The 27,811-nt window shown below is 40.6% G+C and overlaps 1 protein-coding gene across 2 annotated transcripts in view; it reads right to left on the bottom strand.

Moving 5' to 3' along the window:
- adcy7 (adenylate cyclase 7) overlaps nucleotides 1-27,811 on the bottom strand; it is a 73,892-nt gene that overhangs the window by 9,020 nt on the left and 37,061 nt on the right. Inside the window, exons 3-19 of one of the 2 annotated variants that reach the window (XM_049560355.1) lie at nucleotides 22,255-22,452; nucleotides 21,657-21,821; nucleotides 19,695-19,844; nucleotides 13,769-13,929; nucleotides 11,029-11,140; nucleotides 10,496-10,623; nucleotides 9,177-9,335; nucleotides 7,755-7,887; nucleotides 6,873-7,061; nucleotides 6,471-6,514; nucleotides 4,776-4,835; nucleotides 3,851-3,928; nucleotides 2,946-3,015; nucleotides 2,731-2,828; nucleotides 2,502-2,586; nucleotides 1,061-1,198; nucleotides 221-325 (exon numbers count right to left, since the gene is read on the bottom strand). In XM_049560355.1, coding sequence (XP_049416312.1) covers nucleotides 221-325; nucleotides 1,061-1,198; nucleotides 2,502-2,586; nucleotides 2,731-2,828; nucleotides 2,946-3,015; nucleotides 3,851-3,928; nucleotides 4,776-4,835; nucleotides 6,471-6,514; nucleotides 6,873-7,061; nucleotides 7,755-7,887; nucleotides 9,177-9,335; nucleotides 10,496-10,623; nucleotides 11,029-11,140; nucleotides 13,769-13,929; nucleotides 19,695-19,844; nucleotides 21,657-21,821; nucleotides 22,255-22,452 — 2,073 coding nt within the window. The remainder of the gene's footprint in view (nucleotides 1-220; nucleotides 326-1,060; nucleotides 1,199-2,501; nucleotides 2,587-2,730; nucleotides 2,829-2,945; nucleotides 3,016-3,850; nucleotides 3,929-4,775; nucleotides 4,836-6,470; nucleotides 6,515-6,872; nucleotides 7,062-7,754; nucleotides 7,888-9,176; nucleotides 9,336-10,495; nucleotides 10,624-11,028; nucleotides 11,141-13,768; nucleotides 13,930-19,694; nucleotides 19,845-21,656; nucleotides 21,822-22,254; nucleotides 22,453-27,811) is intronic. The other variant, XM_049560360.1, reaches the window with a different exon arrangement.

Raw genomic sequence — 27,811 nt, 5'->3', positions numbered from 1 at the left:
ATAGGTAAAATGTTTTATAACACACTATTATGTGACTGTAAGCAGAGATCATGACTTTTTTTTAATTGTGTAAAGTATAACTCTGTGAAGCATCATGTCTTCTCTGGTACTCAATTAAACAAACCGGAAGTATTTGCAAATACTATTTAATCCAGTCTGATATGAAAAAATAAATAATGCCATTTCATTATTGTCTGTGGTTAACAAATCCATCACTCACTGGCAGGTAGAAGAGACTTTCCTCTAATCCCTGCTCATGGGAATCATTGTGACGCAGGTCACCAATATCAGTGGGACACTCTGTCTGTGGCGTCTGGATGAAGCACTGCAGAGGGATAAAAACATTTGACTGACAGGCAACCACTGGACACCGTGCTTTGAAGTCCGGTATGGCAGCAATGAAGTGTGGCACAGCTAGAAATAGCAGAGTCTATAATGACCCTCTCATTGCTGTCGACATGTGAGCGCAGTCTTACACAGAAGCCAAGAATGACTGTGCTTGCTTTTTTTTTTTTTTTTTATGTCACTATCTCAAGATCACAAGTTCATTATTTCGTTATCATGAGAAAATGGGCTTTACAATTTAGAGATAACAAGATAATCAACCCTATATCATGAGAATAAATGATCGATGTCTCTTATTACTTCTGTTTATCAGAGATCCAGAGTGCCATGCCAGCACGCTCAGACGATCTCTTGTCAATCCATTATTTGTCATCGCATTAGACTACATTTCAATCGAGGGCTAACACAGGCAGTGTTACGTATCAGGTATGAATCCTCCCGGACAGTCAAGGCAGCGATCTTGAAGGCTGAAATCATGTGTGATCAAAAGAACCACACTCATATTGAAACTTAAGTTGTTTTCTCGTGATTAACTATCTTACCTTGAGAAGATGGGCCTTTTGGTTTCTCAAGAATGGACATAAATTAACACATTATCACAAGAAAACAAGCTTCTGTTATCTCAAGATAACAAAGTAATTAACTTGTGATCTTGAAATAACAGCATTACAAATATAATTGCAAGGACGGCTGTTCTCGGCTTCCGTAGACTTACCAGGTTGAAAACTGCCAAGATAACGATGACCGCAGCAGTGATGGTGGCCAGTGGGAGGCGCACACACGGCCGCTTTACCACTGCCTCCGACACAGCTGGCAGCCACTGGCACCTCGACAGCTTCTCTGGAAAGAGGCGCTGCAGAGGAGACAGAAAAGTTTGGAGAAATATGGAATCAAACAGGTATGAGGAGCATGTGGCTTTTACATAGTCATGCATCTCCAGACATCATGTGTGAGTGAGTCACCGCTGGCTATTTCCAGTGAAGGAATCTGTGTGAGAGGAGAAAACCGACCTGTCAAGGACTAACTGTCAGGTGTCATCCACCAAGTCAGTAGGTCAGCTATAGAAAGCTACAGCACAGTAAATGCAAGGGATAGCTTCCAAGCCATGTTTCCATTCTCATACACACACACTAATTCTGGCAGTGAAACACATACAGTATGCACACACACCACACACATAGGTTCACACATCCTTTTCACCTTTGCCTTTATTTGCAAAGTTGCTCCCCTTGGTATTGTGTTTGTGTTTTTGACCTATGGACCTCTCATAGTTGGCTGCAAGCTAATGTTTGATATCTTGATCATTCTTTTCTTCTCTTACTTCAGATGCAGAAAAACAAGAGCACTCTTAGGACACACTGATGTTGTCTTACATTGCTTACCAAAAGCTCTGCATTATCTAAAAAATGCAAGGTCATGGTGAAACCTTAAGTAATGGTATGATTACATTTTTTTCTGAAGAATGTTTCAGTGTTTCTCTTTAAATATAAAAGCCTGCTGCTTTTAATTTAAAAGAACTGTAGAAATGGTTTTCCAAATTACACCACCTGACCCAGAATGCATGCATTTTTTTTTTTTTTTTTTCCCAGAAGTTAAGGTTCATTTTTTGACCTTGGAAATAGCAGTTCCCACAACAATGTTCGTGCAAGGTTAGTAGCTGCTTGTTGGATAGCACAGGCCAAATAAGGAGGAGATGGTGAGTAAGATGACATCCTTCCTGAAGGCTTGCCATTTTTTGGCATTCATCTTGTGTGGCCTTCATACGACAGTATTATAATAATCTATAAAGAATTTCACGCTTATTTTTCACTTTTCAAGTGCAAGGAAATTGAAGTCATTGAATAACACTTTAGAGCAAAACCCTTGTGAGTCACACAGATGTAATGTGAGTCAGAGCCAAGCCAGCATTACACAATGTGGGACTAGAACGAGTGTTGCTGGACATATGACAACTCTTTCATACTGACGCTTGACCTGCATCCATGTGGGTTGAGAGGTTGTTGTAAAAGTTGGACACACTGGCTGCACCTGTGAGGCTTTCTTTCCCCCACTTTCTACAAACCTTGAGGCTAACTGGGACAAACAGCCCGAAAGAGCGGCAACTTGAACTTCAATCACTTGATTATCTAAACGTCAATGTAAGACTTAACACTGACCTGAAAGTGACCCGCAAAACAGATGGCCAGGGTCAGCAGCAGCACACAGACCAACACTCCAAATGACATCGCCAACATCTGTCGACTGAGGGAGATGAAAAGTGTGTCAAAGATCCAGCCTCAAATATTATCTTCACAGTGTTTCTTCTTCCCAGATGGACTACATTATAGCTGCTGACAACTTGATGATTGATTCTTTATTAACGGAGGAAAATCCAGGCATACTCACTGCTTTGTGACAAACATCTGAACCAAAAAAATGCAGAGGAAGATGAAGGTGGCACAGCCAACATAGTATTTGAACACTGGCAAGTCCAGGGCTCGGTACTTAGAAGAGGAAAAACAGAAGAAACCTTAGACATCACAGCACCAGGATGTTTGAATGGAAAGTTGTTACAGTAAATGGTTTTAATGGTCTTTTTTACAGCTTTGTGTTAAACTAACCTGTTTTTCCAGCTCTTTCTTTAGAAACCACACATTTAAACCACCATTCTCTTCAGACTTAGACCACTGCCTGAGAGAGAGGAAGGGAGGAAGAGAGAGAGAATGTTTGTAACAAATTTACCAAACAATGTATCCAATAGTTGTTGAAACATTTCATTCAAAACCACAAATGTCAACCTCATGGTAGCACTGGAGGCAAAGTCAGTAAGATTCATCATCTAGTAACTATGAATGCACAAAATGTAATGGCAATCTATTTTATAGTTGCTGACATATTTCAGTTGGGATCAAGATGTACTGGTGGACTGACCTATCAGTAACTGACAAACCAATACTGCCATGCATAGAGCATCGGCATTAGCGTGGCTAAAACTCTAAGATAGTGGTCAAATTTTACTTGATATCATACACTAAAATTTGAGAACTTGGAGCCAAATCTCAACAACAGAAATCTGTGACATTGACATGCCTACATTTCAAAGATTCCGCAAACCATCAGTAATGGTTGATGGGATACTAGTCAGTTACACTTGTTAATAAAATGATAATTTCATGCAATTACATTCCCTGAATGAAATTGTTTATAATGCGAAGTTCAAAGTGCCACACATTTCAGTGGCATTTAAAATACAATTAAAAATTGTGCTTGTTGCTTTTGACTGTTTTCTGATTGTTTGTTACATTTAGACTCATCACATAGTCTAAGTTTAAACTTTATTTTAACTTTATCATCAAAGTGTAAACCGGTTAAGTGTGTTAACTCATAGAGTGTAGCTGAAATCTTTCTGCCACATGCAAATTCATCCTTTAGTCATACCCTTTATCCTTTAGTAACTTGGGTGACATCATTTTCTAAAATATACCACAAGACAAAAACGTGATTTGACACGGAAAAATTGACCTACTTGCTGCTGAGCTCATCTATGGTGGTAGTCATCTCGTTGTGCAGCTCCTCATCAAACTTACTCTTCTGGGATTTGTTCCTGCACCGGAAAGCACAGAGACAATTAGGACGAGGCAGACAGACACACACTGAAACACTCAAGCTGACTGGAACAGATGCTGAGAAACCAGATCAGGCCATGCAGGTTACTCAGGTCCGGTTTAGCTGTGCTTGGAGGCAACGTGGTTAATGCCATTCTGAGCATTAGTGAGAAAAGAGAAATATGGTTCGTAGGAGGATTGTGCCGGATGCAGAATGCTGTGTGTTAGATGATCTGTGTGGGATTTAGCGGGAGTGTTTCTGCCGTGCTTCTGCTTGGAAAACCCCTACTCCATCAGGAAGGAAACACTCACACAGATGCACAGACCCAGATACACATGAGCCCCAGTCAGTGATCAATGTTAATAGGAGCATGTCAGTCCACTAACAGAAGTTACAGGGTTTCTTGTGGTTTTTGAGATCATTTGTTGCCCTTTTACAAAGAGGCAGCAGTGAGAAACAAGAGAAGAACAGTATTACACCACTGCTCAGGTTAGTGTTAGGACAGCAAGGCTCTCTGTGAAGGCAATAGTTCTCACCCTGCAGGACAGGGCATCACGCAGACAATCTTTGGAATGTCTCACAGAACGATTTAAAAGGTCGATGTGAATTATATTTGTTATAATGGATATTCATATTCCTTTTCTGTTGTTCTTGGTACTAACCTGCCATTTAAAACAATGGCAGAAACTCGAAATATTTATTTAAAATATGTGAACGCTCACCATCTTTTGTATCTATACATTAAACAAGTGGCTATGTTTGTTTTTAGAGGTCACAAGCCAAAAGGTTGAGAACTATTGCACTGAGGGAATGAGGACCTTGCGGGCCATGAAAGCCCAACTCACTTATAGCTGCTGAACGAAGGGGTAGGCAAGGAGAACGGTTCCTCTAGAGACTCATCAAAGCTGTCAGGGCCCAACAAACACATAATACACAAACACAAATTCATCACAACAGAGCAGTGGGGAGCCAAAAAACAAAACAAAACACAGGGCCACTGATCAAATAGGTGTGAAAATCCACCCATAACAGTTTATAACCGCTAGATACATACCACCACCACCACCACAAAAAAACCACCCTGCTATGTAATGTCATCAAGCTTAAGTGAGTGCACCTCATTTTACTGTCACTTTAGCCTCAGACATGTTCACCAGCTGCTACGTCTGCTACAGCGGACTGTGAATACATGAATGAAATTAACAATTTCTGAGATAAAACAAATCTCCATTCTCACAGGGTGGAATGCTTGTGCTTTTAGGCACACACTTATCTTTTCTAATCACATTACTCCAGCCCACAATGTTTGTGTAGGTGAGTCCTGTCCGCTAATCAGCTGCTACACTTTAAATATTTGCCCGTACGCTTACTGCCTGTGCCAGACGGGCAGAGAGAATTAACCATTATAAGCTACAACCATAATCAATTTGTCTATGTATTATTCGAAGCTAATGGAAGGGCTTGTTATGGAGCTCAGCACTCCCACCACTCTGCAGGAATGATTGCCAAAGCACTGGCGCTGTACTAAGCAGACTCATGGTGATGATGTTTTATTGGCAAATGTCTGAGCCTAAACTCTGATACTCTTTTTGCTTTGGGAAAATATGTTGAATTATGGTCAAATAATGTTTGATTTTAATAACAATGTGACTATAATCATCTCCGCTGGGATGCTCATGAGTTTTTACCTACTTAATAATCAATCAGTAATAATTCAGAGGGCAGAACACCTTTTATCTCATAAATACCAAAACACCAAATCCTGCCTGCTCACTATAAATCATTATAGATCTGTCCATCAACTGGATACTGAATGTTTACAAATGTTTAAAATATTTTTATTTTTTCATTATTTGTTTTCTATGTTTCAAGGCTCTTTTAGCTAAGTTGACTCCGTGTTTAGGCGGGCGGGTGGTAGATATGTTTCCATTTAAAAAATGGAAATATAAGTACATTTTTCACCATATTTTGTGCTTGCCAGCATTTCCAAATAAAAACCTTTAAGTAAAAGGGAGAAAAGTATAACATAGAAAAAGTGTAAGACATGTAAGTCAAAAAAATTTGCCTGACATTGACTCTTGACTGTGATTACCACCTTAATACATACACAATACATAATACATCAGTCCATCAAAATTTCTAAGCTCTCATGAAAAGCATTCATCTTACACATTATGATAATCTCATGATGATCTACAGCTGATCACTGGAAATAATGTATTGCCTGCCAGAAAGATAATAAACTATCCTTCTAAACACTTGGACATACTGTATTATAAAATATTGTTAATGAAATGTGATGGAGCCGTGACCGGTTCAGATTCCACGAACAGATGGAAAAGTCCTGGCAGCAAAAGTTGATGGGAAACACTTGATGCTATTGAGCAACAGTGTTGTTACACAGGCAGAGTTCCAGGCTGAATTAGTGTGAGCACACTCACTCTGTTACATTTTAATATACAGTTAAAAATAATATTCACCAAATGGGGACATGACTTCATTTAGTAGCTGCTGCAGCAGCAGCTCAGAGTTGCTCTTACCTCTCAGTGATCTTGGAGCTGGGGGCTGCTCGTAAAGGGATGTCCTGGAAAACACAGGGACAGCACTCACCCAATAGGAATGCATGATAATGTGATTGCTGAAGGCCAAACCCACTAAGACACATCCAACTTTTTCATTTAAGAAACACTTGAACCTCTCACAAGAACATGATAACCATGTCATTGTGTGCAGTTATTCATCACAAAATGAGAAAATCAGAAAATCACAACATTGATCGAAATCAAGTTTAAAGTCTCTCATACTTGCCTAAAGCTTTTAACATCTTACATCAAATAATTAACACAGCAAGACCATGACTTGTATCTGCGCACTCCTAAACGTGGGTTCCAGCACAGGGGTACTTGTTGCCTTAATAACAATATCAACAACCATGTGCTTACCTTGAAGCGTGTCTTGCCATTAACAATAGCGTCTGGGGTGAAGCCCTCTCGGCTCTGAAGGTGGGCGAAGGGTTTAACAGCCCCCCAAGATTCCAGGTAGCGGGTCATACGCACTGACGCTCTCATCTTCAGACCATCATTCACCCGAGGTTTAGGCACAGTACGGCTGTTCGTTGACAGGTCCTTAGACTTAATACACAAACAACAACAATACATTTAGAGTACATTGTGGTCATAAGTTAAAGCTCAGAGGAACAGAAATTAGGGTGAGAACATTTCTAAATCCTTAAGGTTATTCGAGAGCACTCAGGGACGGCATAGCCCCACTGAGGCTGTGCAAGCTCTAAATTTGGTATGAACATTTTTCAACCTGGACCTGGATCAAGTTCTTCAAGAGTTTTGAACTGAATTCCATCCAATCCTGCAGGACTGCTCAGAGCTGATATGTGCATGGGTCACCTAAATTTGGTTATAAGTGCACATTGCATCGGAAGAGTTTAGTGTACCAAATCTGGTGTGGGGGGAATTTATCGGCAGAGTGATAACTAAAGTGTTTTGCCAAAAACAAACAAACAAAACAAAACAAAAAAAAAACCCCTAAATGGCAGAAAAACCATTTCTGCAGTAATGGTGTGTATGAATCCTTTCAGTATCCAATGAGTTTAGATATCCAGGAAAAAAGAAATTTTCTTGTACACCTCATGGTTCATCTCAGGAGCATAGCAATAGCAACTACTATGGAAAAACAAGTTAAATTATTTTTTTCTCTTAATATAATTAACCCAGTAAATATTTATAAGAGCAGGTGCTTTCAAATGCAACATGTTCCTCATTCTTTCCCTTACTATGTTTATTTTGGAGAAAGATTAATAAAGAACTCACCCGTGGATCAATAACCAGGTAGGTCTGGACGTTGAGCTCTTTCAGATAGGGGTCCCTGAGATGGCCATTGCCGTCTTCCACTTCGTAAGCCTTGTTCAGGTGCTTCAGAGTCGCCTCTGTGATGTGGACACGTCTGACCGAGTGAGGAAAGAGCAACAGAAAGACGGAAAGTCTTAGCATGGAGTATGTGAGATTAGTCAGTGGTGCTTATTTGTTGCAGTTACACTTTTGGATTCACCATTGTGACTGCTCCCTTTGATAAATTTTACTTTTTGTATAGAAGACAATTTAATTGTTTGATTAAGGAAGTGGAGAAATATTAATATTTTTACTTCAAAAAAAGACAGCCATCCTTGTCAAAGAGAACATTTACAAAATCTTGTTAAGAAAAAAGAAATATTGAGTATCTAGGGTTACACTAAGGCAAGAGACGTGTAAAATGTTATAATGGAATTGGTTTTATGCAATTCATTTTTATCAGAGTTGTATTATGTATCACCCCCACAAGTAACTGAACCTCAACATTTAACTGTGTGACACTTTGTTGCTTAAAGCACAAAGTGTATTGTTTTTTTTCTGCAACTCGAGTTAGGTAACAGCCAATTATAATGCTGATATTGCATCATATGATTTTCAGTTGGTCTCTGGTAAAACATTACAAAAAATAATGGAATTCAAACATGAGCGCAACAAAATGAATCATCATGTAGTATTTTCAAGATCTGGACCTTAACATGATAAATGTTGCAATATTTCTATATAATATTTATATTTGTCAAATTAACTTCTTTACCTAAATTCAAAGATATCAGCTAGCATTTGATGGACTGGCCTTTTAGATTCCTGATGTTAAAAGTAAACTAATCACAGGTCTTTAAAATAACGTGTATGGTCATCTACCATCTAGTCAGGATAGATTTGCATAGCTTTGATGTTTCATGGTAACAGGCAACATCTACAGACAAGTGACAAATTAAAGGAAAACCTGAATAAATGAGTAAAAACAAAACAAATTAAACAGTTAACATCCAATCGTACTCTGTGGTGGCATGTATAAGTCATTAACCAGATCACAACAGAGTGGAACACCTATCTGAGATTTGGGACCAACATGTTAGACAGCACTCTCCCCCACCATCATCAAAACACCAAATGAAGGAATATCTTATGACAGAATGATATTCTTCCGTAGAGATCTTCTCTACCGTCTTCAGTAGAAATCCAGAGAGTTGGAGCATCAATGCAAAGAAGCATTAAACTTATCCTGGTAGCACATGGCAGCCCAGCACCTTACTAAGAAACTTTACATTGGTTTTCCCTTTACTTTGTCACAGGTCTATACTTTTGTAAGGCAATATGACCATATGATACATAAATGTGTATATGAAATGAAATTCATGATACAAAAGTACTGCAACCTACCCTGGAAGGCCTCCTGACTCCATGTGATTGGCCAGCGTGACATCATGTGACCACACGTCAAACTGCCACTTGCGAAGGCCGATGACACCACAGAGCACGTTGCCTGAGTGCACGCCCACTCTCATGTTAATATCCACTCCGGTGGCCTCCCGTACCTGCCTGGAGGAATGTCACAGCAATACTTAAACTCATTGTTGTTGACAGTTATTTCTATATACAGAACAGTGTCTTTTAGGTCATATAAACAGTCTGAGAATGACATCATACGCGTCTATGTTGTCTGTCTCTAACAGTCCTACTCGACACCTGACAAAAAAAATCACCCACTGGAGCACAGTCAGCATTCACTCAGAGCTTCCTGCTGTTTTAAAACACACTTTTAAGTGTAAACAGACAAGGTTTTTACTTAAACTTAGCATTATTAATTAAATGTTGATTGCACAATGTAATGGTTACAAAATTATGACACCACTGACATTAAGATTGATTTCATATAACCCTCACTTTTGCTATGCAATTCTGTCTGCTACCAGGTACAATCTCCCAGGAAAATGAAGGCTCGATTTGTGCTACAAAGAAAGTGCTTCAACCATGGCACAACTGGAAGAGAAGGAGGATAGCTCTTTCATTTCAACAAGTTCCAAAAAGTATTAAGCTATTTGGCTGCCTCTTAGCAAAATGTTCTAAGTGAGTTTATGTTCCCTCTGGTAAGTGGTGATGCAGTGTATATGTCTGGGGCTGTTACTGTGAAGGGGAAGGAAAAAGAGTTTGCCTTCTTGGTTCAGACTCCGGAGCGTCTGTGATATTATTTTTAATAATAACACACATAAGTATAGGCACAACTCATGACTTCGGCTACAGTGTCAATGTAGGCTCTTTTGCAGTTACTATCCCCAGTAGCAGAAATTGGGGACGGTGGAATAATCAATGTAACTGTGGAAACTTTGGTAGTTGCTAGGCTCAGAGAAAAAACAGAAAGCGATCCGGTTGTCTTTGCAAGAGCGCCGCCAATAATAATACCACATGGAAACACTAGGGGGAAGTTTAAAAAGTTGTCTGTTTCCACTGTAACATGACATGTTTTTTTCTACATTTATGATCAAACTGTTTCTGAAATGGCTGCGAATGATTCACCTTACAGTCCAACATTACAGATATAGCAAACTCTTCTCTGAGAGGTCGCACAGATGGCTTTTTAACACACTTTATTTACATAATTCATCTCAAAACTAAGTGTGCTTATCACATCTCTTAAGAGTTAAATCAAAAGACACTATATGTTTCAATTAGGGTGAAGGTGATAGTTGGCACAAACTCACTTGATGGCTTCACACATGTCCAGGCCCATTTTGACGCAGTTCTTGGCATGTTTCGGCAGAGAAACCGGCAGTCCTGACACACAGTAGTAACAGTCTCCAAGGATCTTGATTCTCATGCATTCGTTTTCCTAAAAGAAATAAGAATGAGAGGAGAGACCTGCTTATTTGTCTGTTTTTATGCAACCAGGCAAATATTCAAAATAGCCTCCTGGTTGCATAATATGTGGGTAAGCAGATAGACAGGATATGAGTGTACACATGCCAACACATGGGAGCCAATCGATACAACCACAGTCTTGTATTACTGAGGTTTAAGTGCCTTGGTTGTGGCTTGATAAGAGGAGAGTGTTTCCTTGTTGAACTGTTGCTCAACAATTTTCCCAGCCTGTATGAGGTTCAGCAGAAATCGTCCAGTCTGACACCTCACTACTCTAATCCTCACATTATTAATGCTACAATCTCCTGGAGAGCTAAACTTAGAGGTCAGTGTTGTTCATAATAACAATGTCAAGAAATTCTAGATGATGACTCACCTTGGCAATTTGGTCAAACTTGCCAAACAATTCATTGAGCATAATGACAAGCTCTTTGGGAGAACAGTCACTGGCCAATCGGGTGAAGCCGACAATGTCAGCATAAAGAATACTGAAAGAAATAAAAAATACAATGAGAGTTTAACACACAAACACAATAAAAAGAAAAATGGGCCTAATGTATGAATCGTGTGTGTGCACAGATTTGATCTTAAATTGTGTGTGGGAACAATTTAAGAACTTTTGTGGCATTCATCAACACTTGTGTACTTCCTGCTTGTTCTTAGGAATGATCAAAATTTAATATTGCCCTTGACCACTAAATTCACCTTTTAATTTAGGTGATCTGGGGCTATCCGCTACTACTGTGGCTTACAACACCACTTAACCAACACTCAGACCCAGCAGGAGGTGGCCTCTAACCAGAAACTGACGTGCATGTCTTGTCCTCTTTTGTCTAAGTTTAAATTTACTTGTCAAATATCAGTGGCTTGTTGGTTTGTGCTTTGCACACGGCACTTAAGTCTGCTCCCCTTCTATGGGTTTTCCTATGCCAATTGCGAATTGCCTGTAAAATACCACGTCTTGCACGTAGCATTTGTTACAGTGGTTATAATGGAATCTAGAAAAACCACAGTGACTACAGCATCCTTTAAAGTCTACAACCACGAAGGTGAGTCCTGCAGAAAACCAGCAGGCTTAGCTGACTCTGCACCTCTCCACAAAAAGGGACCTCACAGCGACCAAAGTGTGCTTTCAGGTGTGATTTATGACGACACACTTCAGCACAATGGGTAACTGGTGAGCAGCGGCAATATACAGTAGTCATGTAACTTCTCTCTATCTATAATACTGTGTAATTTTCATGACGAGAGGCTTTTTCAATCTGTCAACTTTACACACTGATATGGACCACACAGATTCACTGTTAGCAGTGTGGTATGGACTGGAGCATACTCAGTACTATGAAGCTCTCACCATTTGTGTCCTCCAAATTTGGGTCTGATTTTCTCTGCAGAGCCTTGTTGGCCCATTATGACCTATTACAACTATTATATCCCTGAAATGGAATGGACTTGAATACGAAAAAAAAAAGCTCTTGACCACCTCCCATTAACCTCCACTAGACCTGATCAGTGACTGATTAAGAAGCCTGTCTGGTCTGATGCTGAATCATAGGCTAGGCATCATTAAAGCTGCTGGTCAGCACACCATAGGGGAACACACTGATATCTCAACCGACCTCTGAAAGACCCACCGGCTGGAAGTTTGGCAAAAGCCCAACATGCACAGAGCACCTGACCGGCCTCCCTGTCTTAGCATGTCTAGCTACAGTGGGGACTGAAATCCAAACCATTGCAATGTAAGCCTCAGTAAACATCATGCTCATCTCAGTGAGCTGCAGGACATGTCAGCAAGTGTGATGAATGCTGTGCATGTAAATTACAACATAGTGGGATATATATTAAATTTGACTTTGAGACAAGAATCATATCATATCAAACTGTGGGTCATATGATGATCAACAGAGCACCATATGTAGGCTGTTGGATGCATTTTACTTGTAAGGACCACATCTAACTGGGGCTTATTGCTGGCACTGGCTGGCACAACTGCCTGTCTGCTGACCAGCAGAGGGACACAAACCTTGCACCTGTTTCACTGCCTGACTGAGAACGGCCAGGTGCTTCATGAGACAGACAACACAGCTAATGACTGGTCTGACTGGTGTAATTATAGGGATAGGTCAGGGTTGCAGCCTATCATTCAACACCTTCTTACTAAATGAACGTGGCTGATGTCGTCACAATGACCTCTTGATTAGCACTACAAGTTAAGTGTCTAAACCTTCTGAAAGACAAGGTTACCTCAGTGGATATTAACAGCCCATTTTCTGTATACATTTCAGTTTCATTTTATGGCAATATTACATCTTTAAATTCAACTGATCAAAACTAAAATTGCACCTTACAAACCAGTGTGCCAACCAGTGGAACTGATATGTTTTGGTTTTTTTTAAATTAAATTAAATTAGAAAAAAACTTAGAAAGCTCAAGAGGCCACAACTAAGCTTTTTCCCAGTGATTTCATTTTCCTCTTAGGAAAAACTATAATGCATTTCCCTTATTGAGGTGAGGCAGAGGCTGTGTCTTGCCCACATCTGTCCACAAAAAATTAAAAAAAAAAAAAAAAAAAAAATGAGCTGGTGAGCCATCTGCCAAAGTTCATATTAAGCTGACCCAATATCTGTCAGCACTTGCTAAATTAATGAAACCCTCATAAAACAAAAGAGCTGCAACTGGGTCACTGCTCTGAAAACAAACAGACGTACTAATCTCCATCGTTACGAGAGGTGGTCAGAGAAATCTGCTTTTTATGTGCCTTTTTTTTTTTTTGCTTTTGTGGCTCATCTACGTATTATGAAGCAATGTGCACGTATAAGTCTAAGTTTCCCTGAGGATTTACAAAACTGCCAATACAGACAAAGTAGACAGGGATATTAAATCAGAACTTGCAAGAACTAGCAAGCCTAAAGAATTAAAAGCTCAAAGCGCAAGACTAAAAAATATCTCCTTAAAGCTGCTGTCCAAGATCCAGGTTGACCATCCCCTCAGTGCATGGTAGGGCTAGTAGAATAAGGCGTCCACATTGGGGTGATTCTTTATAACAAGGGCTCTCTAATGATCAATACATCTAAAATCTGTCTTTCAATGTATTTTGAGGTGGTTTGTGGTTGTACCTGACATTCTCATGCCTCTTGACATAAAGACTGTGGAAGTTGTTATCTTTGACCAGTCGCTGTTGTTCTTCTTTGTCTTTACAGTCTTGCAAGCGCTCCATGATTGCAAGCTTCATCTTCATAGAGATGTAGACTGGTAACACAGATTGTAACAGGTTCTCCTGCAAACACACACACACACACACACACACACACACACACACACACACACAATTAGTTATATAGCTGCAAGTTGAGCAAGGAAACTAGGCTTATTTGACTGTCACACTCAATGTACAGTAATGAGTGGTAAATTCCTGACATGAAAAAAGTCCTATTTGGAAACAGCCATAACACATACTAACTCACGCAGGCATGATCACAAGACCAACCACAACAACATCTCACTCTTCAATACTTCAATATCCAGCTATGAACCTTTGTCTCATCAAGCATGTGTCAGAGCGCTGTTCACCTGACATGTGAACAGTGAGGGTTTTTTTTATTTTACCTGTGCCTGTCTCTTTTTCTATGTCACCACTGTAGGTATACCACAAACCTAGCACCAATCTGTACCTGAGGTGGCCCCATTAGTGCTTCAGTGCTGTCCCCACAGCCTTAAGCTTTTAAGTGGTATTTAGAGCAAGTGTGGTTTATAAAGGAAATGGCATTTTCATACAGGTTCAAATTCAGTCGTACCAAATACATTCAAACATTACATCACCATGCTGCTATGATAGCCAATAAAGGTAAACATTTCACGAGTGGAATAACATTCAGCATGTGTAAACACAACACATTCATTCAGTAAGAAATATCACTGGAGTTGGTCTGCCACAATAGTCAGAAGCCTGAGAGGTGTTTAAAGTTCAATGGCTTAATTAAGACAGGACTCTGAAGGGGCAACTTCTCAAGAAATGATTAATCCTTCAAACCACTAGAGAGGCATCAGGTGATATCTGACTACACTTGCTGAGTCAAGTTAGTTGAGTAGAATTACCTTTATTGCCCTGAGGGGAAATTTTCTTTGGCACAGTGCTACAGTCTATTGCTTCATGTATAAAACATTACGAAGAAACAAAAGGAAAACATCTTAAAAATAGGAGACATTTGACATTGACAACATGTTGGTTTAAAAAAGAACCTGTAAGAATTTAAGTGTTAAAGTGTTTATGTATTTATTGCATACTGCCCTGTTGTACTAAGATTTAGCATTAGAGTTCAGCAGGCTGATGGAGGTTGGAACAAGGAACAGCTTGAAGTGATCTAATATGCACTTTGGCACATGGAGTCTTCTTCTTGATGGCAGAGGTTTGCATTCAGAGAAGAAATGTTCAAAGTCCCAAAAGATTTTTGTTGCTTGTTTCATGAATACCTGCTCGTTCAGGCTCTATAAGGGCTCATATTCTTTCTTCCCCATTACCTCTGTAGTTTTTTGTGGATGCTGGTAAGTTTGCTCTATAGTGGCACTATGCCATGCTGTAAATCCATATTTAATGATGCTCTTTAGGACTGCCCAGTAGATGATCTGGCTGCTCACTCCGTACAGCCTCAATTGCCTTAGAAAGTTAAGTCTGTGCTGCAGTCTGTTGCAAGTTGTTGCTTGTTAAATTCATCTAAAGAATGGCTTTTACATGATACAGTCCTTGCTACGTGCTTTAGAATGTGAAATGAATCTAAGTAAGGTATAATGTATCCCTTTAGGGGAGTTCCATTCCCCTGTCAGGAGTTATTTTCAACTGTCACTGGCTCACTATACATTATCCCGTTTAGAACATAGCTTGCTACTAAAACATTCAAATGTTACAACTGGCATCAATATTATTAAATTGCTGGCAGAGTGTATTGACAGAGGAGAGGCGTTCTCCAGACAAACTGCATCCATTTTCTGGAGCAGAGCAGAGGATTTTACTCCACTTCTCCCGGTCGGAGATGCTGGGTGCCCAGTAGCTGCAAAGGCTGCCCTCACGCTTATGGCCAGTGACTGACACGATCTTCCTGCTCTCCAGGCCAGCTTGGGAGAGCTGTGTGGACTAACGTTAACTGATTTTGATGCTCCTCAGTCTGAGGCCGTTGCTATGGCGTCCCTAGCAACGGAGCAGCAGAGCAGCGGTGATACCTTAAGAAATAAACACCGCAGAATTTGTTGATTGACCAATCAGAGTCATTATTTAAGAGTGCCATGTTCTAAGTAGAAATAAATGAATGCGAGAACAGATACACCGATCAGCCAAAACATTAAAACCACTGGTGGGTGAAGTGAATAACAGTGATTGCAGCGGGAAAGTGTATCAGCACGGACACATTTCACCGCTGCACACCACAGGCGTGCTAGAGCCGGCTAGAGTGAGAGCATAGAGAAAAGTTTAAAGGCGAGAATGGCTGCCGGAGAGAGTTCTGAAAGCAAAGCAACTGTACACGTTGCTGAAGAACACGATGACCCAGAAGAACTCATACCAAAAAGAGCAGTGTTTCCCCTATATGCAACTAGCAGCGCACCGCCGCTGCTGAAATATGGCCGCCGCTGCCGATTCTTCATCTTAGCTTTTTAGAAAGAACCGTTATATTGTTTGGCGCTACAGATGCTTCATATCCAGGCTTATAGAACAGGTCTATACCTTGTCCTTTTATTAAACTAACTAAATAGCCTTATGTTATTTATCTTATTTACATGATGGCATGTCATTTCTGTCTCTACATGGTCGCACGTTTACAATTCTCCTTTGCTCTCTGTATTGGGCACGGAGTTTTTTTTTTTCTCGTAAATAACAAATTCCAGCACTTGAATAGGCCATAGCACAACACAGCAGCATGTCAAGTGGCTGAACCCAAGCAAAATACCGTCAGATACAGTGGAACTGATATGGTTAAAAAAAAAAAAAAAACATAATATGAAAATTTTGTCATACCGCCCAGCCCTACCCCAGATGTACCCCTTATCCACGGTGGGTGCTCCTTGGACCAGACTTGGCTCTGACCTGTCAAGAACATTAACACAAAACCTCTGGGGGGTGTCCTATAGTGTCTGACACCAACACGTTGGCTTCAGATCATTTGGGTCCTGTGGGCTGTGAGGTGGGGTTACAGCAGGCCCCACAGATGTTTGATCAGACTGGGATTTGGGGAATTTGGAGGCCAGGTCAATGCCTTGAGGTCCCTGTCATGTTCCTCGGGCCACTCCTGAGCAGTTTTTGTGGTGTTGCATGGTGCATTATCCTGCGGGGCCAATGCTACTGGGGAGTGCCGCTGCCATATGAGGAGGGTACCCGTTTTGTACTGGTGTTTAGGTGGGTGGAGCGGGTCTGATGGCAACCACATGAATGTCAGAACCCAAGGTCTCCCAACAGAACATTGCACTGTAACAAGATGATCAATGTTGTTCACGGCACCTGTCAGTGGTTTTAATGTTTTGGCTGATCGGTGTATATGAGAAGTTGTAAGGTATGAGAACAAAGCAAAGTGTTTGCGTGTGTGTGTGTGTGTGTGTGTGGATGATTTAGTTTGAGAACTGTGCTTGAAACGACATATTAATTTCTCATTTAAACAGGCATCCAAGCATACAGCGCCGTGAGTCATGGACATGTACTTTAGTCGATAAAATCTTCTCTCTTTAATATTTGCTCAAGGTAGGTCAGGTGGGATGAGGAGTGTGTGTGTGTGTGTGTGTGTGTGTGTGTGTGAACAGTTATGTTCAATTCATTACAATGATCTTCAAAGGGGATTTAGATCTGGGCTTCAGCTGGGCCACCTGAGGACATTCACATTCTTGTTTGTCATTCCAATGTTCATTTGGCTGTACACACCAGGTCACTGTACTGTCTTCTGATGTACTAGAAACAGGGCCGAGAGAATCTCCTGCATTCTGCGCCATTCGAGGATCCTTCTGTTTTCTCTTGCTACTCAACAGAGCTGAAAACAACCCCCATCCATATGGCTACCACCACCACACTTTAGCTATTTACTTTTCATTAAACCAAAGGATCCTTTGCTTTAACATGTCAGAATTTTCCATGTGGTTCTTTGCAAAAGCCAAGTTTGCTGTCACAAGCCTTTCATTTCCCTGGAGTCATTCTGGATACTCTCCAGGTTCAACGGACATATCAAAAGAATAAAATTCCACCTTAACTTGATTTGGGGTGTTATTGCAAAGAGGTGAATGTGTTTTGACTCAAGGCATTCCACTTTTGATTAATTTTTAAAGGAAGCAAAACAAACATAAATAACTGAAATTGACATTTTGAGTTAGGGTATGTAAAGCAAAAACAAAATAATCAAACTTTAATGATTTTTTAAATCAGGTTTTGATGACACTAAATGTGGTAAAGGTCAAGAAGTTTAAATACTTACGTAAGGCAATACATTTTGTGTGTACGTGTGTCTCTGTCTGCCTATAACAATGAGTGTGTGTGTGTGTGTGTGTGTGTGTGTAAACTTCCTCCACTCAGCTGCAACCTGAACTGCTCACATTCACTGGCTGACCTCTTACAGGGTTCAAATGACCCTTTTAGTTTCCCACTGAGTCTGAAGCATGAACACTCACCTCTCATAAAGTGGCCTTTGTATAGATAACTGTGGGCAACTGCAGGATGTGTCACATAATATAGTGCTGCTGTAAATGTTATCTATTGGTCTTTTATTTCTAAATAAATAAAAGTTCTTTAATTATTTACATATAGTACATTATCTTAAGTATGGAAAAACACATTGTGACAAAATGCATGTAGTGAAATACAATTAGTCTGATTAATGGGAAAGCAGTAGGTGTGGAGGGGTCACCAGAGTTTGAGAGAATCTCATTAGCATTGTTTTCAAAGGGGAGTGCTAACGTCACAAACGACGCTAAATGACATTTTTGACGGCCCTCTCACCCTGCCAAGACCCATTTCAGGAGGAACACACTGGACTCATTCCCGCTGAAATAGCTGTGGGTACACAGTGTGCGTTCCTCATTGGTTCCCCATTTGGAACGGTCTTGGATCTTCTCTCACCATGCTATTATGTCTCTGTTCTCTTTGGCTGACTTTGTGCACCGGGCTCCCTTTTTTTTCAGCCCCATTTCAACTACAACAGGAGGTTTAAATGTTAACGATTATATCATTCCTGTCTGTCCTGCTAGGCAACGCAACAGCTTCCCTGTCAGCACGTTTTATGTCCCGCACTAAGCAACGGTCATAACAAATGACACAAGGAGAGCATTTGTTTTAGAAATGCCTCTGAAGTCAATGCAAGTCAGCAAAGATGCATCTAATTTAAAAGGCATCACAGGAAGATCTAATTTGAGAAGGATTTGTTAGTTGCAATGAAAACATCCATGGGAGAGTCAACATGAGGCCAGCCAAGGGCAAAGCTTACAGATGAAATAAAATTATAAGAATATGGCAATAACAATTACTGACCAACTATTTTCATTATTTGTCTGTAATGTTAGTTTCAGTTCAGTGAGGTTACTGGAATACAGATAATGCAGGAGAATAAAATGTATTAAAATGCTCATCACAATTGGCTTACAACACACAGTACACTTTTCCTCAGTGTTATTAATGTTGGTACGTCAATCCTAATTTTTTAATAAAGACATAATACATTGTTATTTTCCTCTCTTCATGATTCCATAATGGATAACAGATCATTGCTTGATGTGAGTGTGTAGGAATGTAGTGTGAGTTTAATTTAATCTAATGTGTTTAATGGGAGGTATCCATTTAATCATCCTAAAGTCATACACACTGTAATGCACTTCACTATTTACATTTTGACATATTTTCTATCCTCTATCTACAGTAGACTGAAATGTTTCTTTTAGGTTTAGTACATAAAATAACCCATTATATAACCCATTATAATGTAGGCTTTCATATTTAATGGTCATTTCCTCAGACAGAGTGTAGCTATTTCTTTGTACAACCTGTTATAAACTAGTCTTTGACAGCCAGTGTATTACACTAACCTGTTGTCTCTTTTCTATCTCCAGCTTCATCCGCATGCTCAGGCACCTCAGTGTGTCTTGAAAGGTCTGCCTCAGGGTTTTCTCCATCAGGACCTTATGGAAGGCTCCCACCACACTGCCACACAGAAACACCACTGCATTGGACAGCAGCTATAAAAACAGACACAACAGCAGATGTTAGAGTTTAAATTGAAATACCACTATGTGCACACACACACACACACACACACACACACACACACGCACACGCACACGCATGTATCTGCTTAGTGGGATTTAAGAAATTACTCATTTAATTAGTTAATGGCTTTACTTTCAAATCATTGTCTATTTTTTAATCTGATCCTGGCCAAATATTATATATTCAAAATTCTCTTAATGTTCGTTGAAAGGACTAGATGTTGCAATCCCTCTTGTAGCACCACTTCTAATTCATGGGAAGTTCTTGAAAGATGGCTACTATGAGGCTTTACCACCGGGACACATTGTCAGTTGTGTACCTCAGCATCGACGGGTGTTTCGGCCATTTAACACAAGACACCCTCCACTGTGGCAGGCCCACCACAGGTTGATCAAGCCTGGGCGTGTGTCCCAGGGTTAGCTGTTTGCCTTAGCGGCCCAGATGGCGTCGTTTCTCTTCAACCACAGCCAATGACTCGTCCTCTCAGCGATGTTGGCCAGCTCTTTTGAGCCTGTCCCCTGACTCCAACCTCCCTAAGGAGCTTTGCTGTTGTACTGGCTACAAAGCCCCTGCACCCCACCTCCACCGGGCGCACCTTTACTTTTTTTACTGCCTCAGCTGCTAAGATGGAGTACCGCAGCTTCTTGCACTCATACGCTTCTTCCATGGCGTCCTCCCAGGGGACTGTCAGTTCAATGATGTAAACAAGCTGGGAGGAATTAGACCAAAGCACGAGGTCTGGTCGCAGGGTGGTCGTCGCGATCTCCGGGGGGGGGAATGAGCCTCTGATCCAAGTTGACTCTAAACTTAGCTTAAATCTTTTAATGGATATTTCAGATTTATTTTTAAGTGGGGTTGTATGAGGTACATTTCCATAGTCCATGTATTACCAACAGTAGAGGGCAGTCTGTACACCCCCACTTTTGAGAAGCAGACAGGAGTACCGACACAGAAGCTAAGCAATCTACTGCTGTGGACAGGGGCAACAGCAAAGTTTATTTTAAATACCTAAAAAAGCGCCTACCCATAAAATTAATCCGTTTGAGTGTACATTTTATGTACAATATTTTCACTACTTTACCTTGCTGTAATTTTACCTCTGCTAACATTGGAGCTGCTGGTTTACCACTGCCTCAGTCAGTCATGTTATTGTTTCACTTTGGTGAATCTTCACTAACCCTTCAAAACACCAAAATCACACAATAACACAAACAAAATTAAATAACCAATCAAGGTAACATAGACCAGCAAGGACAGTCTGGCAGCAAGAAAAAATTAGGTGGCAGAAAATATGTTTTGCTGCTGCCCCCATGCACAGCAGTACACTGCATAGCTTCAGTGGTGGTACTCCTACCTGCTTATCCAAATAGGGATCATGCTAACTGCCGTCTACTGTAGGTAATATACACTAACTATGGATGACCTCATAAATTAACATTTCATTTTTTAACCCGCATTAGTTGTTTAGATTTATACATCTGTCTGTCTTTCTGTGGTTGTTGGATATCTGAGTGCCATATGCAAAGTCTTCCAATACAGTACAAATACAGGGGTTTATATACCATACAATCTTTAAAAATAACATAATTTTTTGGTTAAATTGATGGTAAAAAAATATTTGCACAAAAACCCCTGAAACGTCATCTTTACTGGGAAGATAACATTGGTCTTAAATAACCCACACTGGCTTGAAGTCTGCAACACACAGCTGCAGACTGATACATTAGCATTACAGAGACATTTCTTCAACATAATGACAGTTTTTATCCAACTGGTTTTACCTGTTCAGCGAGGTACGAAGGGGACTTTTTTTCATAAACAGTGAGGCGCAGTGTGAGGACCATGATGTGGGACAGTGAGGAGATGACACTCAGCACCACAGCGTACCACAACTGGAATGGCAGCATAGTGTACACTGTGAAGATGATGAAGAGGAAGAAAGGCACCTGGAAACATAATGGTTCCGTTATTTCAAGAAGTCATCTTTGGTGCCATCACTAAATCAAATTCTGGTAAATGCTGTGGTTCATTCTACTTGGAGAATGCTTGTAGGAAAATAGGTGTATGCTGTGGTAGGTCTATGCTTGTATTTTGGGCTATGAGGCATAAGGAATACCTACTATAGACCTATTATTAACAAATACAGTACCAAATTACAGACACACCAGAAAATCTGATTAACCAACGCAGATTTTTAATGATCTGTTATCCAAATACTAGAGATGGGAAATATTTAAGAAAAAAAAAAAACAGTTCAGGTAATTGTTGTGTAAAATTTCCATGTCTATAAGTTTGCATGGCCTGGGACGATTATATTATAAAAGTCACCTGCAGCAAAAAAGTAACCGTAATGTGAACCTGGCTGGACGGTGAGGTTACCTGGTCCCAAGGCAAGATGATTGAGCTGCTGAAGATAAAGGTGTAGCCCATGGTGAGGTGTGTGGCCCATACAATCAGGCCGAGTAGACGCCTCCATCGTTGTGAGAGTATCTCCGTACACACGAGCACAAACACGGTCAGAAACACGCACAGGCTGCCACTCACCACGCTCACAAAGGCACAGTGATCCTTTGCGCTCTGCTCCAGCATAAAGGGAGAAAAATAAACACACATATTATTACAGTAATATCAGTAAATCATGCAATATAGATACATACATATATATACATAAGTCATATTACAATAACTTCTGTGTCAGCTTCAGTAGCAGACAGTTGCCATTTTTATGAAGTCGTTTTTAAGACAACATTAAGCAACTTGCAGAGGGACAGAGAGACCATGCAGATGCTGACCTGACATGCAGGTGTATTAGTCACAAACATTGACACTGACTGAAAAAGTTTACAGGGTATTAACAACAGCACTAGCTACACCCTCAAACCAGACCACTGGGTTTAATTAACACCTTTACCAGTCTCAACAAAAAACAAACATTATGGGCTTCATCAAATTGGTATACTGCAGGTCTTTGTATTTTTTTGTGTGGTGAGTCTGTTAGTTTGACCATCCATCCATACATGCATTAGAATCTACTGTCAAATTAATTAAATGCTTGCACACCTCTATCTTTTTTTTAATCAGTAGTATTAGTATTAGTATTATAGTAGAAGTATTGCTTATGTTTTCATAAGGTTTCAGATGGGTATAAGTTGCTCCTCAGAGCCCTGGATATTAATCAGTAAAGAGGCTTATATCAAAGTTTTTCTTTGAAATCTGTCTCTGCATCATGTCCTGTTTGCTCCAGGCCACAGTCTCCCTGATTGAGTTGAGTACAGTGAGAAGCAAGCACAAGGGGAAGAGATCATATTTGTGCACGTGTGTGCATGAAAGTATGTTTACATGTCGGTGTAAATATCTCTCTCTCTCTCTCTCTCTCTCTCTGTCCTGCATGTAAATGTACAAATGAAAGCAACAACCCTCAGTGTGTCCAATACCAATACTACCGTACTACTTTGTATGCCAGAAAAAGATTTACTATGTCCCAAAACATACTACATCAAATGCAGTATGTCAAAAAATACCAGGATGTCCTCGTGCATCCGGTCGCATTTTGCAGTATGCAAGCCAGCTGTTCTGTCCAGCAATCCTCTGTACAGCAGAAGATACACATCATCAATTGAGCTCACTGAAAGCTGACAAGATAACCAGCTGGTTAAGATAACCAGTGACAACAAAAGGACATAACTGTGAAAAAACTATATACGATAACTGTATACATACAGCATGTTGCAATCACAATGTGCAGAGTTATAACTTGAATTTTAAAACTACATATATTGCAAAGTAAAAACAGCAGAGCCCTCTGTTGACCTCCATCTCTGGCAAGCTAGGATAGTGGTGTTTTGTTGTATCTTCAAGGTAACGTTAAGTAATAAGTTAAGATCTGCCGCATTACAAATCACATACTTTTTCTTTTACAACTTTACTTTTTGGACTGCGGTGGATATGTGAGCAAGAGGGTCAGAGCTCAAGGCACAATGTTTTGACAAAATATGTCTCAGTTGGCCAGCTGCGGTATATACTGAAAGTAAAAAGAGAAGGTATGCCATTCGTAACACAGGTTGTGTTTGTCCAAGCGTATACATGTGTGACATTGTCTTAGTGTAAGTGGGAGGAGAGAGTGGGTGTCGGAGGGAGAGCATGAGAGAAAACAAGGGGTTAAAAGAGAGCTCAAGAGTGAGACAGACACACAAAGTCAGTGTTAATAGATCTCTGCTCAGAGAAGGCCATCTCTGCATTGTATGTTGAGCTTTCTGGTTACCATGGCAGCACTGGAAAAGGCCAGATCTCAACTAAAGCACTTTCTACTCCCTATGTAGCTGTGGGTCTTGACAAAACCTTTTTGTAGGTGGAAAAAGAGCAATTATTCTATATGAATAGGCGCTAAAACCATGTGAACAGATACAGCTATAATGTTCAACGCATGGCCAAAATCTCACATGAAACCAGAAGTACTCCACTTCTGATGTATTATTTCCATTTATTACAGTGTTTTTCTGATATAGCGTTGGTGTCTGTATAATCTTTCAGCTTTAATGTCTGCAGTGTCAGACAGTTCTTACTGATAGAATGCTTTTCATATGTATATATATGGATAAATAGGAATATTTATAGTGCGCTGTGTACTCTGTGTCCATTGTTTGTTTGCACTAAATGTGCAGATGACCCTGTTGCTTCTGTACTTTTTCTGCCAGTATGATATATTCCTCCAATCATGTCACCATGGCGAATCCCTGACAGCTTTAAACACTGCATTTTTGTTATTTATCACAAAGGAGATAAGTAAAAAAATAAGTACATATTATGTTATCTAAGGGTCAAGGCTGAAAAAAATGACTGTGAAATGACAAAACAAGAGCCTTGTATGGAGGACACTGACATCTTACAATGAAACATAACACTCCTCAAACATCCTCTCACAGCTCTTAAAAACATGTAGACACACTTTATTTGGATACAGTTTTAAGAACTGCAACAACGGGCTACTTAATACCATCTCTCCATCCAATCAGGGCCTGAGACTGGAGTCATGAGTGGCACTTGGACCATCGGCTCAGCCAGTTTTCCTCTCAGCACTGCTCTTTATGCAATTGGAGAGGAGTTATATAAGTTGACAGTGACTTTTTGACACCGGTGGCCACCCCCTAACAGGCACCCTGCCCCTCCTTTGAGTTTAACAACAGCGTTATACAAGCTCCATCCCAGCATTTTCTCTCTACTCTTCTGTACCCCTGGCAACTGTGTGTGCGGAAAGATAGCTAAGAAGAATGAGGAGAAAAGGAATAGAGTGATGGTATGTCCGGGGGTGGATGACGGGGTTAGTAAGTGAATTTTGCATATTTAATGTCACAATTTAGAAAAGAGACAAAACTATAGGTCATAAAATCATGCCAGTGTGTTCATGTGTGTGTTTGTGCATGTAATAAGCAAGAGACTATATCAACGCGTGAGCATACTCATATGTACATACATGAGCAAAGGAGCCATTTAAAAAAAAAAACTATGTCTGAGTGGAAGATCTTTATGTACTGGTACAATGACAAAAGAAAGGGAGTGTGCCAGAGGGTCAGCAACAACACAATAGAGGGAAGCTAAAGGTGATTTTTCAAACAGAGGAAAGTAATTTAATCTCCGGTGACAGAAGCTGTCAGTTCACTATATCAACCACTGGACTGACTGACTGCAATGCTACCTGCCGTCATGCCAAAATCAACAGTATGCCGCTGATCAGCCAAAGCCAATGAATACCTGCCCCTTCCTGTCATAGTCTGAACCACGACTACACTCTCTACACTTTGACAGCTACATTGTTTTAACAACCTTTTAATGTTTTAGTCCTCGCTTGGTTCATTTTGTTCTGTTCAGTTTTCAGACAAACCTTCTAAAGATTTTGCTTTTAAGCGCAGCAGGGTCGTGTATTTAGCAGGAAGACGGTGCCTCAGTGAAAAGACCCCGTGTCAGCAGGTATATCTTCTGTTGACATATTTTTGAGCAAAACTGAAGCACTACCAGCTGCACGGCTACTGTTCTGTAGCTCACCCTGACCCCTGACCTCTCTGTAGAGAAAGGCAAAGCAGTTTGCTGACAGAGAAGCATCATCAGTATTATCAAACGTGTACCTGAAGTTGTTTAATAGATACATTTCTAACCTGTCTCCTTTTCTAATCTCTGGAAAGCAACTAAAATACGCATTCTCTATCATTTTTTTGTCTATTTCGTCCATGGCCTCCATCACATTTAACTGTTACACAATCACTTACTCATTCATGCTACTGGAAAGCTGTACTGGTAGTGAAGGGGAGTTACCCTAAGTGCTTTATTTAAGTAGTTGTCCAGGGAGAGAAGAGAGTTTTTCATTTGTCACATTTTCACAGCCAACCTAGAGATTCAAACGGACCATCTAGTCATGTCCTGCTTCTCTCAACATTAAGCTACTGCTGTTTTCCTAATGTGCCACATTAGTCCCCATACACTATCCAACTCAATGAATCTTCTCTGCACCATCAAAGCACAAGAAAAATGTTGCGGGGCTCTGTGGATCTCTGAAATGATTTTTAATGCATCTTGATACATCAATGAATCAATAAGAATATTAGAAATACCTCTCAATATAATGCAGCCCAGTGCAACAGCACTGCTAACTATGGCCTCAACACTATAACATTATTGAATGGGCTAATCTCTTCTGTGAAAGGTGAACTTAAAGGGATAGTGCACCCAAAAATGAAAATTCAGCCATTATCTACTTACCCATATGCCAAGGGAGGCCCTGGTGAAGTTTTAGAGTCCTCACATCCCTTGCGGAGATCGGCAGGCGGAGCAGATAGCACACCTAATGGCAGACGGCGCCCCAGACTAACGTCCAAGAACACAAAATTGAATTCACATAGTAACTCCATACTGCTCATCCATAGTGATCCAAGCGTGCTGCAGCCGCGACATAAAAAGATGTTTCGAAAAACGTCATATGAACTCTGTTTTTAGCCTCACTGTAGCCTGTAGCTCTGACTGTTTCTCTGTGCTCTGCGCTCACATGTGCGCGCCTGCGCGAGACCAGAGAAAGCATGAGCTTTGCTCACCCATGTTTACATCACGTGCAGGGCATAAAATTAACACCCGCCAAGCGCCAATGGCGGCTAAAAAATTAGTTTGGCGTGTAAAACAAAAACACACACCTGCCAGTGGCTGATGGAAAATTCTGAATTGCATGTGGGTTTTTTATGTGCTTTGACCATTTCTGCCAGCTGTGTCAGACTATTTTGACCCTTGTGGCTTATTGTACGTGTGCTGGGAATGCATGACGTCAGCTGCCGGAAACCCGGGGGATTCTATGGTAACTTCTGAGCAAGATGTGGCGACACATTCCTGGCGTGAAGCCACCGTTGGACTTGGACAAGAAGAACAGACAGTTAAACGGAGTGCAAATGTCGCACGGCGTTTTATTGAAAAATGGAAACTAGACGAGGCTGGCCAGCTGCGGTCATGGCTGACCTACGACCCCCACACCAACACGATGAGCTGCAGCCTTTGCCGCAAGCACGCCAAAGAAACACAGAGGACAGGGTTGGATGTTCCTAAAGTTGTATTTTCATACTAAAAACGAAAGGTAATTATTTTTAGTCAAACAAGGCATGATTTTTTTTTTTTTTTTGGCTGGTGAAAAATATGTTTGGCCGGTAAATTTTTGGAGGTCACTAACCAATGGCAGATGAGGTAAAAACTTAATTTTACGCCCTGATCACGTGACACGTGCACCGCAGGGGAGACAACGGTAGCCACAGTCGCTAAAAGATAATTTGCACTACAGTCTTTTAGCAAAGGACAGCCCAACATGTCTGAAGACTTTGCAGTTGAGGAGGAACAGCATTTCTTTGTTGAGCCTTATTTCTTTGAGCCCGAGTATACAGACGGAACTCAGGCTACCGGACGAAGCAGC

Source organism: Epinephelus fuscoguttatus, linkage group LG2 (genome assembly GCF_011397635.1).
Source record: "Epinephelus fuscoguttatus linkage group LG2, E.fuscoguttatus.final_Chr_v1".
NCBI classification, from domain to species: Eukaryota; Metazoa; Chordata; class Actinopteri; order Perciformes; family Serranidae; genus Epinephelus; species Epinephelus fuscoguttatus.
The sequence above is the reverse complement of the archived record's forward strand: the minus strand, read 5'-3'. Positions and strand labels throughout refer to the sequence as shown.